Raw genomic sequence first — 17043 nt, 5'->3', positions numbered from 1 at the left:
GTTGGTTCCAGTGACATAAGTGGAAAAGTGAATATACTTGGCAATGTTTTCAAACGTTTGTTTGAATTTTCTGTTTTTCAGGAGATGTACGACTAAGGGGTCAGACGGGGGCTCCTGCTGAACGCCGTGGCTCCTACCCATTCATTGACTTCCGCCTACTTAACAGTGAGTAATCAAGTGTACCTGGAAAGGAACAAATGTTTCCTTAAAAAAAAAAAAACTTACTTCCCTCTGAACTTCAAAACCCTCCGATGATGTCTGCCTGCCTTCCTCTCTGTCTCCCCTCCCAAATGGAACTTAACCCTTTGTCTTTAGATTTCCTCCCTAGTGACGTAATTCTGGCCCTGCCTACCTGCCTCAGCTTTAGTAAGGATCAAATGAGATCAGGTCAGCTTTAAAAATGTAAGTCTTATGTTACCTAACTAGAATTTAAATAAAAATTTGAAAAGAAAAAAAATAAGCTTCAATAAAGTGGGAAAAATTAAAATAAAAATGTAAGTCTTAAAAACTGTGAAGCCCTATACAAGGAAGCTTATCCCTTTCATTATCCAGCACATTCTTTCCACCATCATCCTGGACTCAACCAGATGAGATTCTATTTCATTGCTAAAACTCCACAGGGGAACCTATTATGCCACTGCCCTTAGTAATTATCTGTTGTGTCATTCTCCCTTCTTTATCTAATCGAGGTCCCCGAGATCCATTCTCATGTTTCCAGTAATACTCTTCACCATGGCAGAACCCTGGAAGTCTGGACTTGCTGCTTCCTCCATTATGAATACCTCAGAAAGTCATTCGTTTCTACCCTTTCCCTTCATATACTTCTCCTTATTTGGAGTTTTTCTCAACCTCCAGTTCATAGCTCTGTTAATCTCAAATTCCTTTGGAAACCCAGACCAGTGACTAGTCTCTCCACCTTATTTCATGTCTTCTAACTATGGCAACCATCCAGCACTTTGGACTTAGAGAGGCCGGTGGAGGTAGAAAGTGGATAAATTTCAGTTTGCTCCAAGGTTTTCAGTGTTTGGTTCTCATGTCACTTCCCATCCATAAATTTTGAAGTGTTGGGTTGCAACCACATGGTATTACTTTCCTTTGGAATAAACAAGTTCAGCAGAAGAGGTAATCCGATTTACCTTAACCCCTAAAAATTACTAAGAGAGTCAAAACTTGCTATCTTTAAATCCTCAAAAGCTCAGTAGGGGATGGAAATGTTTATGATCTTCTAGCTCATTAAACTTCCCTATCGATGTACAATATCTATTTTCTCAGCTCTTTCTGGGACACAGAGATTTGGAGCAACGTTTCCATACTAGAGATAACCTCCCCAACACGGCCCCCAAAAATACATTGTAGAAGACACAATTGATTTGCCAAACCAATGCAATATTGGATATATTGGGGGATATAGTGCAGAGCTCTGATGGTGTCTCTTAAGTTTCCTTATGACCTCCACTAGGCTGTTCCAGCTATCCATGGAAGTTACCCCTTTGACAGTCTCTAGACTATACTGATTTCCAGTTGCCAGGGATATGGTTCCACCAAGCAAGATAGGGATGAGTAAAGGGTTTATTTATTTCACTGTCTCACAGACACCAGGGCTCTCCAATGGCTTTACCTACTAAGTGTGAGATGGAGAAAACCAAAAAAGCCTCTCTCAATATTAGATGAGATGTTATATCATGGTTTCCAGTATGAGGCATGGATGAATTAGGAAAATAGGAGAAACTTCTCTTTATAATTTCAAGGTTCCAAATGATATAATCTGTTTCTAAATTATGCTAATATTAATAAGCAACATCAGCTAATAGCAGTTATCTTTGTAAGTGGGGTTATGGAGTATTTCATTATCTACATCATAGATTTCTGTAACACTTGGATTTTGGGTTTTTTACAATTAGTTTTTTTGGTTTTATAACATTAAAAAATGAAAAAATATAAAAAATTTAAACAGAAAACCAATGCAGATAATATTTCACTCTATTACAAATCACTTACAAGCAGGTGCCATCCTGTTACCCATCTTCTGTAAGTCCTCCAGAAACTTCCTAGTGCCAGGACTCACGCTGGCCTCCTTCCCTTGGTATGAGATGCTCTCTTCTCCTCCACTCCCATTTCACTCCAACTATTGCTCATGACCTTCCACACATTAAGTGACAGTGTTGGCCCTCCATTTGAAATCCACTTTCTCCTCTTCTCAACACTCTACTCTAGATAATTCCTTCACTTATGTCTTTTTATCAGTAAAACATGCTAAAACAATATCTATTTGCCTTCATTGTATTTTGCTTTATGGTGGACTCAATTTCTTTCCTAGATGTATAAAACGTATCCCTAAATAGACTACGAGATCTCAAAGAACTGACTTCTCACTTGCATTTGTTACCAATTAGATCAAAAGATCCCCCAAAAAGATTATATTAAATGATTATGACATCTGTCATCCCCTATATTTTGCTCAACAGCTCAGATAGGACTGAAGCCCTCTGAGATTTTTCCTTGTCTGTGGTACTTTCCATTCATTTGTCAAATGCCTGCTGTTCCTGGTTAGAGAGTTGAAAACAGAATCAGTAACATGACTGTGGTCACTCTCCAGTTTCTAGATTAGCCTGCAATTACAGCAGCTTGTCACCAGGTAGCAGCAGGTGTGTGTCTATCTGTGTTCCATATAGTGACTTAAGATAGAATATTTAAATAGAGATACTATTTAATTCTCTTTAATGTCGTTCATGTTCTTGTTGAGTTTTGCCTGCCTGAGTTGTTAATATATGCTTCCTGCCTAAAAGGAAACATTTTAAGTATAATTCTATAAAAAGAGAAAGATAAACTCCAAAGGAACATTTTAAGACTTTCTTCTAAAACTTTTATTTTTACCAACTGATTTCAGTTCTACACAGTAAGTACTGGACTAGTTTAAAGTGATTTGTTGTATCATTTACCTTCCTTGTGGGTCATTTTTTTTCAAGTATAGGCAGAGACTGAAGACTTTATTTTCCTCAGGTGCTTGCGGTTTTCACCACTCCCCCAAGCTAGAATCCGGGTAGGACTTTTTTTAAAAGACCATTTATAGTAAAAAACCAAATCACCAGAGCCTCTCTCCCCTATGTCTGCATCCCAGCTGCTCTTCTTCTAAAATGCTTAGTGAAATCCATGTGGCTGCCAGTCCCTGTCCAAAATGTGGCAGGAAGTTCACCTTCTACCCCCCAACTTCAGCATATGTCTTGAATGGCTGGAACATGACTAACAAAAATGTACATTGAATAGTAAGGTCCATTGCACTTCTTCATTGGCCCTCTCAGCTACTGCCCCAACCTGCCATAGCAGAACACAAAGATGTCAGAATTAGTATCTAATATATGTTTCTGTCAGAACAAAACTTGTAGACAGTAAAACAGATAACTAGAATGAGAATGAGCCAATGAAAACCAATGCAGTAATCTATGCTCCCACCCATTCCTGTCTCATAAATAAGATTTTATTGGCAAACAGCCATGCCCTTCATTTACATATCATCTACAGCTTCTTTCCAACAAAGACCATATGACCCACAAAGCCAAAAACACTTAACTGTATGACCCTTAACAGAAAAGAGTGACTAACCCTTAAGTCAGTTTTTTAAACAAAGTTAAAAGTTTATGACATCTCCATAGGTACATTCACCCTGGTCTATTTTCCTTCATCAATGTCATCTTTTTCCCCAATCCCCAGCGCCATCACTTTACTTTCAAGAATGGACTCGCATTGACTTAATTTACTCGAGATAGAAGTGTAAACAGAAAGGGAACTTCCTTGCTCATTCAGATTTTAAATTCCTCAGTTAGAATTTCCAACTGAACAAACATTGTTCTGGAAGAGGTATCTCTTTCCCCCTATTTTTTGAAGACATGGTACTACCATGCCTATGTACTTGTCTACATATAAGGGGTCAAATTTGTACCTATTGTCTAGGCAAACTTATTAATGCCATTTTCATTCCCTAAGTATTCTGGTTTAGACAATAATTACAAGGACAGTGGTTTTTTAAAGTTTTTCCTACCAAAAATATTTACTTCAAGACAACACCTCTTAAATGTCACTTTCAATCCAGGAATAAAGATCTGAAATCCTACTCATAAGAGACGCATGCAGACCCACGCATTTCTTTATTGAGAAATATGTCAGATAAAGTTACCTGTTGACAGCCAGTTTCATTTACTGTTTATATTTTATATAATTTAGAAAAGAGGCATTTGTGTGAATTTTGAGAAGCTTCTCTAGATAAGAAGAAGAAAAAATGTAGCTTCAGCACCATTGTGTGGGCTCAGGAATCATAGACCTTTAAAGAAGAGGATTATCCTTACGCCTAAGCATGGAAGGGCAGAAGAGAGGGAGAGAAAAGAATGACAATTATTTTTATTCTGTGTGAGATACGAAAATGGGGACCCGGAGGAGGGCAGGACGAATGGGAATGTAAGGACTCAGTTATCCCAATGCCACTGTCCTACAAATTTATGTCATTCCCTAACTCTGGAGGGAAACGAGAGAAGAGAAAACGGAGACAATGTTCTGAGAAATGTGTGGCCACAGAGGCAAAAATGTCGCATAAGCTATCACAGTTTTCTCCAGAACAGGTGGCTACAGTGCCCTTGTACCTCTCTGTCTCCTGGTTTAATGTAATCTGGAGGCTGAGTAGATAATGACTAGGTGCAGATGTTCCCATGGCAACCATTTGGGAGCAACACAATGACTTCCACACTCGCTCGGCAACGGAAGTGACATACAAAGCAAACATTCCCAGCGACTGTGGAGCTTGAAGGAATGAGGCAGCTTCAGCTGAAGTTTCAGGGAGGCACATTTCAGCTGCCTCAGAGAGCCTGGAGCCCCAGGGCAGCTACGGTCTTTGCAGGAGGAGGAGGTTAATTGGCTCTTTGGCGTTTCCTGTTGGCTAATTTGCTAATCTTGATCTTTAAAGTTCTATTCCTCCAGATCTGCTTCTCCAGGCAGGGCCGTTTTAACTCCACAAGCATGAGGTAATTTTAATAGAGCTACAAATAGATTTTCCTTTGCTCATTATTGTTGAAATAGAACTAATAAATACTATTTATTCATATATATGGATATATATGTGTTTGATATATTATAATTATATTACATAATGCATATTTATACATATGTATTATACATACATATACATTAGACATACATTTATACATATATTATACATATATTATATTCATATATAATACATATATTATATAATACATAATTAGACAAAATAATACAAATATTTTATGTAAATATATTATGTAAACATAAAATAATATATAAATATATAATATGATTAATATATAAATATATAATTAAAATATATATATTATTATTTATTATTATGGAGGAGAAGTGACTCAGAGTTTCAAAGACTTTTTTAAAAGCTGCCATCAGGGATGCCTGGGTGGCTCAGTTGGTTGGACGACTGCCTTCGGCTCAGGTCAGGATCCCAGAGTCACGGGATCAAGTCCCGCATCAGGCTCCCAGCTCCATGGGGAGTCTGCTTCTCTCTCTGACCTTCTCCTTGCTCATGCTCTCTCACTGTCTCTCTCTCAAATAAATAAATAAAGTCTTTAAAAAAAAAAAAAAAAAAGCTGCCATCAAAGGGTACCCTGGTGGCTCAGGCAGTTAAGTGCCTGCCTTTGGCTGAGGTCATGATCCCAGCATCCTGGAATCCAGCCCTGTAGGTTCTCTGCTCTGCGGGGAGTCTTCCTCTCCCTCTCCCTCTCCCTCTTCCCCTTCCCCCCAGCTGGTGCTCTCACTCTCTCTCTCTCTCAAATAAATAAAATCTTTGAAAATAAGTGAATAAAAAAATAAAACCTGACATCTAAAACATTACACCCTGCAGAAATATAAAATATGTTCACAGAAGAACCATCAACAAAAGCTACCCAGCATGTTACAAACCATCTGGTACTAAGGGATGCCCCCCTCTTAAAGAGGGACAATTTGCTTACAAACTCAGTTTTCTAAGAAAGAATTCCTAGCAGATGGTGAGAGCCTTTCAGTCATCTTCTTAAAGGTGACTCTTAATGTTACCTATGAGAATCACACAAAATGTAAAGGGCTTAAAGTAAAATGTTCCAGGGTGAGATGTCTTTGAGGGTATAAACTTGCAACTAGTAGATAGATAAGTCCAGGAAATCCAAAGCACAACACAGTGATTATAGTCAGCAGTACTGCATTATACACTTCAAAGTTGTTAGGAGACTACATCTTAATTCTTCTCACCACAATAATTAAATGGTAATTATATGACCTAACAGAGGTGTTAGCTAACACTGTGGTAATCATACAGCAATATATAAATGTATCAAATCAAATACCTTATACACTTAAACTTACACAATATTACTTGTCAATTATGTCTCAACTGAAAAAGAAAGAGAAAATAAAACATCCTTTAAAAAATGTTATGGGATGTTTGGAAAGAAGTCATGTTCAGATGATATCCAGTACTCCCCCCGAAGTTCAGGCTCCCAGCCCCATGCTCTACAAGCAGAGAAGGGAGATGTCAGCTGGGAAAAGCTCAGACTTCTTCTGAGCACCAGAGTAACACTCCAAAATTTCAAAGTTCAATAGTGTCTAGAAGAACTACAAGAACTCCTAGAAGAAAGACAAGACAAGACTCTGACTGTGGTCATGGTTCCTTTCTAACTCAAGGGGGTCATGCTCCATGATGTGCACCCAGGGTCTGTGGCTACAAGCTCCCCAGCACTCCACACGCAGAAATGCCAGACCAGTAGAATGGTTAGCCACGGAAATGCCACTGCATTGCAGAAGACACAACTGATGTCAGCCTCACTGTTTTACTCACTCCCTGTCACTACTCACCAGTAACCATTGATGGAGTACCTCCCGACATTAGGCAGTGAGCCAGGTGCTAGAGATACAAAGATAAATGAGACATAGCCAGAGTCTTTGAGGAATTTATAGAGACATAAACCTATACATTCTGATGTGTTCTGATACATTTAATAATACATGCATGTATACTAAAAGTATACATAGTATGAGAAACATGTTTGTGTATACAGGATTCAGAGGAGAGCATGATTAACTTTGGGGAAGGGAACAGTTAACTCAGTCTTGGGAAAATAGGGAAGGCATTCTAGAGGAATTAAAGCAGGAACAGCTTTAGAGCAACAATGAAGTGAAGGAGGACTGCACAGTAAGGCCAGCATTTTTACAGTCATTCTGAAACGTGCTTCAAGACCCAAGAAACTAGGAAGGAGTCATCAACAATTCTACTCAACTAGATATAAATTTCATTGGAAGATGAGGTATTCAAGTAGGAGCCACCAAAGAAGTCAGGAGAGATCATTCAATGTACCTGACTTTCTGGGGAAATCCACAATGAAATAGAAAGGTTTTGCCTTCTAAAGCTAAAACTGAAACTAGCCACTGCCTTTTGTTAGCCTGGCTGACATTGTTTAATAGATTTATTATTTTGTATATGATTGATAACAAATGGAAAATCAAAATAGGGAGCCCAGTATTTCCTCTGAGTTGTCATTCATTCATTCAAAGAATAGAACATCTACTTTATGCAAAGCCAGCCATGAAGCCAAGGTGCCCTGAGCCACACCCATAACCACACAGCTGGGATAGCTCCTGTCACCGACAGCCGTGGGACTGGAGTCTGCCAAAGACCCCACAATATCTGAACAATTCCTTTCAAGTCAACAAGGACAGTGGATAGCAGGGTGGCACTTACTACATCCTATACCTGGGCTGAGGATTCTGAGTGCTCAAAAGGAAACTTTTAGATATTCCCTTACCCTTAAAGACCTCACTACATGGGCAAGACGCACATACGTTAAACTATACAAGGAGTATACAAGAACATAAGCAATCTAGTTCTAAAAGAATTGACAGAGACAACTGATCAGAGACAAAAGGCGGCAGAGATTACTGATGTGTTCTGAGCAGGAAAAGCGGGCTTGTGGTCTTGTGCTGAACCCTCAGAGATAAAATAGAGTGTCCTCTCATTAAGGAATTGCCTAAAAGTGAGATTGAGCTGACATATGGGAGACATTAAGTCATTAAGTGGGAGAAGATCCAGAAAGTAGTAAAGTATGTTGACTAGAGAGAAAGCAAAAGGCTTAGAATGCCAAGATAAAGAACTTGAACTTGACTTATTAAGCAAGGAAGGTCACCAGAGAATTTTGAGAAAAACATAGACAGCATAAAATAGCATTTAAGAAAATTAACTAACACTCCTATGTAGGAGGGGCAGACTCAGTAAATCAAGAGAAACGTGATCAGGCCACAGACTATGGCAGAAGTAGAAAGAAGGTCTAAATCCAGAGACGACATGGAGACAAGGAGATAAAACTTGATGATACTGAATGCTGGGAAATCCTGGGGTGGATCTGGTCACCTGAAGAACTGGAGATGAGATCAACCATGAACAAAGTTGGAGGGTGAGTTGGGAGAAGACAGTGAGCTCAGGGACAGGTTGTTTGCAAGAATGAAAGGGAAATGTCCAAGAGAGCGTTGCAATGAAGGGACTGTAGTGCAGATCAGAAAGGCCTGATCTGGAAGTTCCACTTGGGAATCATGATCCTCCATGAGCCATAGGACCAGAACAGGTATCACCAAACCAACGACTTCATTCCAGAGACCCTATAATTGTAGTGTCTAATAAGCTTGATTTAGAAGTGTAAGACTACCGATAATAAAACCCACAAAGAAGCCTTACCAGCCATTTATTTACCTCTGTGAGAAACTAGACACCACGATTCAGACACCGCCCTACCTCGCACCATGGATTCTAGTCAGTACAAACACATTTGTTTATGTCAGAGCCCAGTGGGTTTGCGAACTCATTTGAATGTAGCACAGATAAATGACCATTTTCTACTGCAGCACTTCTGTGAGTAAAACCCTGACTTCCTCAGTCTTTATGATATAGCGGCTTCTTTGGATTTATAGAGACAGTAAAATCAAGAGGGAAGCAGGAGTAAATTAAGTTTCTTTTGACTGAAGTTATCCTATGAGTCACTCAGTTAGAATGAGTTGTTTGTTAAACAAAATTAAATTCAACCTCCCACCCAGAAGGAAGCACAAGCCTATCTCTTGTGACTTCATTAATAAACAAAATGAGGGGTTATGTCGTGTCACTGCTACCCTACCTTCAAAGTCTTAGAAGATTTAAATGACTTGCCAAGGGTCCGTATTTAACTCTACATGTGAAAAAAGAGAAAGTGTTCCAGCCTCAGAATCTTTTGTGTGTTTCCGAACTGAGATCTCAGGGTTCCCACACAAGCTCAAGAAGATGGTTTTCTCTCTTAACTAGCAAACCAAATTGCCTTGGGTCACCTGGGTGGTTTATTACTCATGAGTAACCTAAGAAGGGATTACAGCAATTACTGAGGAGAGTTCCCAAGGGAACATGGCCAGTACGGGGGCACCTAACAAGAGCCACCACCACACCTTTGAGATAGGAGGTGCTCCATTCCAGGGCGAGGCTGAAGGAGGCCAGGTGGAGGTCCCTCTTGGGCGAAGACCCTCTTGGTCAAGGCCCCCCAAGGCCAGAGGTTTCCTAAAGGCCAAGAAGCACAGGAGGGCTGCTGCAAACACCAGAAATAGCCAAGGTTCTGCCCACCTAACCACAGGCTGCTTCTTTGCCTGGCCCACCATCGTTGTCCAGCCCAGAGCCCCACCACACACACCACACACCCACTGCTAAGTGTGCACTCTAAACCATGCTTAACGGAGGAAGTGGGCAGAAAGACAAAGAGCTTTGAAGTCAGACCTGGCTTTGAATCCTACTTCTCTTGTGAGTGTGGGAAAAGTGCCCAAACTACTCACTGTCCACACCTGTGGAAGGAGATAGTAACATCAGCCTCACTGGGTTGAGGGGAGAGATAGATGAGATCAGTGTGTCCAGCAGCCTGTCTTGCTTATAATAGGTCCACCGTAGATGTAGTTGAATTTTGGATCTATCTTCTTCCTCCGCTGAGTACACCACCCACACAACCCAGCCACTTCTTCTCCTAAGTATCTATTCACCACTCAAGCCCTCTCCCAGCATTATGACCTTTGCAAAGCCTGCTTGCACCCTCCCAGGGGAATGATGACTCATTCCCTCCTCTGTGCAACCACCACATCTCCAAGAAAAATCCACCACCCTGTAACTGCAAACTTTTTTGAACCTGAATCTTTGGAGAGCATATTTCAAAACGCTACCTGAATCAGCAAGCCTGGCTCTGGACCTTCCATGAGTATTAGGGAACCACTGATAGAGGTCAATTATGCCACACACATAGTATAGCAAATAGTAATAATAATAATAATAAGGTGTGTGGAGCTCTTAGGTTCTAGACCCTGCTTTACATGCTTTGCACAAGATTAATACATCTAATCCCAACCAGACCCCTAGGAATTAGGCACTACTATTTCAGACAAGGAAACTAAGGTTCAAAGAAAAGAAACTCACCCAAGAAATAACTTATAAGCTGAAATTCAAAGCCCAAAAATCCAAATACCAGAGCACAAGCTCTTAACGATAGTGTACTATAATTCCTTCTTAGAGATGAATTTTAATGGTCAGAGGCAATACATGTATGCAATACATTCCTTTTCTGTGTTGCAGATATAATTACTCATATGAAATATTTTTCATACATTATAATAGTCATTTTCTTTTTCTAGTACATTTAGACTCTCTCCTTTTTGGTACAAAAATGCCTCAATATCTTGGAACAAACATTTCTATAACTTAGTGAGAAGATATATAATCACACATCAAAACACTAGATTTGGCAACTTCTCAGCTATATATTCCTACTGCTCTGGCAGAAGATGCCAAACGACAAGTCGCCTGTTTCATTATCTGAGCTTGTATTCTTTGATAAGAAGGAGAAGGGTGTGGTGGTGACCACGGAGGACACTTGCACGCCTTCCCTAAAGCAGAAGGAAATGGAATTGCTATTGTGACAAAGTCAGATTTGAGGCTGCCACCGGTTGCTTTAATTTTTCTCAAGGGGGAGTTGGTTATTTCCTGTCACGCAAACTGTGCATAATTGAAAGAAAGTTTCTCAAAACGTTGATAGTATGTTAAATGAAAAGAAGCAGGATCTTAAGGATGTCGGTTATGTTTTTTAAAATACACTAAAGTTTTAACAGGTGTGGTTTCAAGGTGATTATTATTTCTTTCTTCCTGATATTCTATTTTTTTCTGCCATAAGATGTATCCCTCTTATAATCAGAACAAAGGGGATTTTATTAAAAAGAAAAAGCAATATCAATCCAAAATGAATTTTTTTTTCTAAATAAGGTAATACCAAGATACAGAAAATGAAGCTGCAGCCATGGGCCAGAAAACTTTATTTGCTAAGCCACCTTGGAAAGATTATTGGAAATTATGAAGCTAGGTACTTCTAAAAGCTATGTATGATACTTCACAATAATGCCTTGTCATTTCAAGAGGAAATTTATTCCAAAAAGCATGAAATCCAAGTTCTAATTCATGTTCAAACAGCACTTTACCTTTGACAAACCTTCTAAATGAAGGCAATCAAGAGGTCTGTTAGCCGGGTTTCTCAGTTTATAAACGAAAAACAAAACAAAATGAAAACCAAAAATTAGAACAAAAAAGAAAAACAAAAAGAAAACAGAGATGCTAAGTGACTCTTGGCAAGGTATTGGAAGCGTTAAGATCCAGGATTCAGGTCTTTTGACATTCTGTTTTTCCACTCAACCACAGGCCTTCCTTATTTAAACTTTACCTTATATATAGATAATAAATTTTAACCCTGGCAATGAAAGAAAAGATCAACCAAGGCCTTCCCCTGGCGGTGGGGGCCGTTGGTTCTACAACAGTTGTCTGGATTTGGATTCCGGCAGCAGTGTCTGTCCAGACCCCTCTGTCCTCCTGCCTCCCGACCTGAGAAAGAAGAGCTGAAGTGTGCATATCTCCCAGAGCTGGCATGAAGGGCACTGAGTGAGTAGGGCAGCACCTACCGTGGTATCAATTCTCAATAAGGTGGACTGTTATTATCTCTGGTATCTGTATTTCCCTTCTCTATGGCCACAAGTAGAAGTGCTTTGACAAGTATATGATACATAACAGTAAGGAGTTCTCAACCCATTTTGAAGAAAAGAAAGATGCATCCTCTTTTTCATTCTCTTATTCTTGCAGGGACTTTCTCTTTCAACAAATCTTTATTGAGTCCCCTCTACAATGCCAGACAGGTTGCTTTCCCAAGTATGGTTGTAAATAAAGTGATAGAGAAAAATAGAGGAAAAACTGTGGTTGAGAATGTGGGAGAGAGAAGGCTTTTTTGGTCTTGTTTTTGTTGTTGTTGTTGGTGGTGGTTGGTTGGTTGGTTGGTTGGTTTGTAAGACATTAGAGGATGCTGAAATTATGGTGAGAAAGATCTAGTTGAGTAAGAACAACAAGCCATATGGGACAGAAAAGTCACAACTGGGAGTAAAGGGTCCTGAAGAGTAATGGGGACAGGAGGACTGGTCTTAGAAAAGGAGGCAGCTCCGGGCACCTGGGTGGCTCAGTCAGTTAAGCATCTGCCTTCGGCTCCAACCATGATCCCAGGGTTCTGGGGTCCAGCCCCGCATCAGGATCCCTGCTCAGCGGGGAGCCTGTTCTCCCTCTCCTGCCCATCCCACCCATCCCGCTCATGCTTTCTTGTACGTGCACACTCTCTCTCTCAAATAAAGATATAAAATCTGAGAAACGAAGGAAGAAAGAAAGAGAGAGAGAGAGAAAGAAAAGGCAGCCCCTCTTCCAATAGAACAAGTAGAAAGAAGGAAAGAATGTCTACATAGTTTTGTAGGTTTTGTAGCAGAAAAGTAAGGAATTTTCCACCTCATGCCTTCTACTTTCTCTCTGAAGTAGGACACAAGGTGGGGAGTTGTGGACACTGGGCATTGGGGGACCCTCTGAGCTTGATGGTTGTGTGTTTATTGCCCAGAGAACAAATTCTGTGCTCCCCCTGGCCACCAGCCCTCGGTATCAGAAGTACCACAGCTGTGGAACCACTGAAAGAGAAATTCCTGCAATAACATGGTGGCCTGGCCCCACCTTTATTGGCTAAGCGTCTGCCACTGCTTTCTCTTTTTCCCATTGTGTGAGCCATTATAGAAAAGTCAATCATTGTACCCCACAGTCTCACCTCTCCCTGAGATACAAAACTGCAAAAAAGGAAATAATCTCACAACAGAGACTCCTCTCTTTCCTGTGGTGTGTGTGTGTGTGTGTGTGTGTGTGCCCTTGCATAATACAGTCTATAAGGAATGTTTAGCCATGGAAACAAGTTTTACCTCTGTCTCCCACGGACTCTACTCTGTCCCACATACCCATCCCACTACCATGGAGAGGAGGCAATTCTTGGCGTGAAGACTGCTGTGGCCGTCGCTTGTTTCCTTCTAGGCAGAGGCTGCGTAGTGTCTCCTTGTTCATCTTTCCCCATTGGTTCCAACAGCAATGGAAAGACTTTTAGCATTTCCAGGTTGCCAAGAAATTAGTGAAGTAGAAAATACTTACCTTAGCATAGATGATAAGCCATTTATCCCCTTTCCCTCTCTCACTCCTCTCACTCACTATTGGTTGATAATCCTTGCCATATGATGAAGGAAAGGCTACCATCTCTTTTCTTATTCTTTTCTCATTCTTTCATTTTGTGCCTTACCACAATAGCTCTGTTTTCTAATTTGGAGATAATTCAGGTAAAGACCAGAAAGCTAAAAATCTATGCCAGAAGTCTCCTTGGGAGACCTGGAATAAATCTTTTTTTTTTTTTTTTTTAAGAAGAAAAGTTAAATTAGATCAAACAACTTATATTTACTGAGCAACTACTGTGTGCCAAGCTATGAGTTATAAGGATACAAGATGAAAAAAAAAATTGGGGGGAAATGGTGGCACACAACTCAGATAAACTGACAGGTGCCAAGGAAGTTCCAATGAAGAGATCACTGGACATTCTAGGGAAAGTTTTCATCAGGTGACTGGCATTGGCACTTGGACAATGATTAGATCTTTGTAAGTGGAGTTTTTTTAAGGGCATTCAAAATAAAGATCAGTGGTGTGAAAATGCTGGATTCATTCAAAGAGTGAGTGTCTTCAGACCCTAGAGTCAGTGCTTAGTGGTGAAAGGAGGGAGTTGCAGGGTTGGAGGGAAGGTAATGAGAATTAATGTTAAAACCAGTCTGAAGTTTTACACACAATAAGGATCGGTTAGAGCAAGAACAGGGATGATCTTAAATGACAGTTTGTCATTTACTCTGTAAAAAGAATAAAGTGGAGAATTATTAAAGACTTGTGAGTAAAGAAAAACATTTTCTCACCATTGTATCTTGCTTATTATTAGCAAGTGGTTGCTTCTTGCTAATATTGAAACTAAGTTTCGGAAACATGGCCGATTTTTCCTGGGCCGATTTTTCCTGGTTGTGCAATGAAAATGCATTCTCTGTCACATCGACTTCTTTAGTTCAACCTTCTCTACCTTAGATTAAGACTTCTTTATCAACATGCTTCATAAAAACAACATATACTGGTCTCCGGACTCAATCCCATTTCAAATTTCTTACATAAAAAGTCCAGGATCTCAAGCCAATATCAATATACAATCTGCCGTGGTAACTCTAAAATAAACTGATATGTATTGAAAGTGTTCTACATGCCACGTTTTATATATATATATATATCTCACACCTTATTTATGATATATATACACACTGCAGTTGCTGGGATACTCTTTTCCATTTGCTTATTCACTAAATAGATACTTACTGAGAATCTATTATGTGCCAGGCACTATTCTAATAGCTTAGCTCCTAGGTTGGGAAAGAAACAAAGTTCCTTCTTTTAGAGGACCTGTTTTCTTGAGATGTTTTCCCTATCATTTATCCCTCTTGATTATAGCAATAATTATTCCTTAAGGGGTAATATTAGCTTTCTAAACGGTCAACATGACTTATGATACCATTGATAGTCTTACTACCCATGTAAAAAAAATCATAGGCAAATAGATTTTAACACCTCCGAGGGAAATCTCTTAAAAGAGTTGATTAATGTATTGAAAGACGAGCCTTTTCTGGTCAGTGAAATTTCTCTTAACTCAGAATTACCAAATATGGATAACCTGTTTTGAAAGAATTCTAATATAACCAAAATGCCTAACACAAAAGCTATTTGAGGGTATAACTTAGTTTGTCTTCAGTGACTCATGACTTCTCAGAATCTTAGAATTCTTTAGAGCCAATTATTTTAAACAGAAATTATTAACTGGGACGTCAAAGCAATCTTGGAGAAGAGTTCAGCTTTCTTATTTTTAAAAATTTCCATTAGCTGAACCTGTAAAGGCCAGTCATGCCACCCGAGATTTTGAAAATAATCTAAAGCACTGGGGTTTTTATTTCAGCTGTTTGGAAATGACTAACAAGAGTAACACAATGGATGAACTTCATCGAACATTCATAGCTGGATAAGTAAGAAACACCCACTACATGGAAATTAATAAGAAGGCATGTCACCATAGTCTTATGACAGGAATGTTCTCTCAGAGTATTTTGAGCCATTAAATAGCTCTCACCACCTTAAATCACCTTTGGTATTATTTTCTAAGTCTCTTAAATAGAGAAGATGTAAGAGAAGGAACAACTGACGCTCCTTTAAATGATACAAAGCGCTGGTAACCATTAGCCAACAATAATAATGGCATGAATAATAGAAAAGTGTGACTCGAGGGGCACCTGGGTGGCTCCATTGGTTAAGCTCAGGTCATGAGCTCCAGGGTCCTGGGATCGAGCCCCGTGTCGGGCTCCCTGCTTAGCAGAGAGCCTGCTTCTCCCTCTCCCTCTGCCTGCTGCTCTGCCTACTTGTGTGTGTACTCTCTCTCTCTCTCTTTCTCTCTCTCTCTCTCTGTATGTCTGTCAAATAAATAAAATCTAAAAAAAAAAAGAAAGAAAGAAAAGAAAAGTATGACTCGAGGTGACTTAAGGACAATTTTAAATTACATAGGAAAAATGAAAACTTGGGCTGGAGTATCAGGAAATTCTAAATTCCATTCCTTAAATTGTAGAGAGGAATTTTAAATGGGGCCAAGAAATAGGGCAAAGCATCAACCAAATCGTATACTGTGAGAAAAGCTATACAAACAAACAAACAAAAACATGAAAATTACTTTGCCAGACAAAATGAAAAGCCAAATGATAAGCATGTGTGCATCCGCTCATGCCAAGTTTAGGCCATCTGATTGATTTAGAGTTTAGTGCAGTAGCCCTATCCATTTTCTTCTTGGGACTAACGGAAATTAATTTTGTATTCATTCTCATCTTGCATTCATGAAATATAAGTTCCCAATGAAAGAAACTCTATTTTGGGGTGCGTGGGTGGCTCAGTGGGTTAAGCCTCTGCCTTCAGCTCAGGTCATGATCCCAGGGTCCTGGGATTGAGCCCCACATCAGGCTCTCTGCTCAGCAGGAAGCCTGCTTCCCCCACTCTCTGCCTCTCTGCCTACTTGTGATCTCTCTCTCTGTGTCAAATAAATAAATAAAATCTTAAAAAAAAAAAAAAAGAAACTCTATTTTGTTCACTGCTAGTCCTGCTGCCTAGAACAATGCTTTGCACATAGTAAGGGTTTGACAAACATTTGTTGAGTGAAAAAGCATGTTAATCAAAAAGACTTGTTGCTATAGATGATGTAGTCTCTTCTTACCAAAGTTAAATTACACATGATGTGCTTAGAGCAGCTGAAGGGTTTGCCCAGTTACAAGACATTTTTCATATGAGTTTAGTAAAGAGTATCTTCGTTAAGATTATCAATATTATTTGGTAATTGCCTTTAAGTCATGTTTTCCAAGTGAGCAATCTTCGTTACTATAGCCCTCCATTGCACCGGTTCCCAAAGTGCACTATGTGTATGGAAGGATGAACCAGGTTATCTTCTTGTTACAAAAACAAACAAACAAACAAACAAAACCTTCTTTCTTTTACCTTAATAGTTACCTATTTGTTTTAATGCATACTAGAAACAATGTAATAAGCACGTC

General features: G+C 39.6%; 1 protein-coding gene across 3 annotated transcripts in view; it reads left to right on the top strand.

The window, feature by feature from the left end:
• The window catches only part of PDE7B (phosphodiesterase 7B), a 319410-nt gene that overhangs the window by 241454 nt on the left and 60913 nt on the right, over window positions 1–17043 (top strand). For all 3 annotated transcript variants that reach the window (XM_044248236.1, XM_044248244.1, XM_044248253.1), the window contains one exon: window positions 82–165. In XM_044248236.1, the coding sequence (XP_044104171.1) occupies window positions 82–165 (84 nt within the window). The remainder of the gene's footprint in view (window positions 1–81; window positions 166–17043) is intronic.

The sequence above is a fragment of the Neovison vison genome, chromosome 1, assembly GCF_020171115.1.
Source record: "Neovison vison isolate M4711 chromosome 1, ASM_NN_V1, whole genome shotgun sequence".
Taxonomy (NCBI): domain Eukaryota; kingdom Metazoa; phylum Chordata; class Mammalia; order Carnivora; family Mustelidae; genus Neogale; species Neogale vison.
The sequence above is the reverse complement of the archived record's forward strand: the minus strand, read 5'-3'. Positions and strand labels throughout refer to the sequence as shown.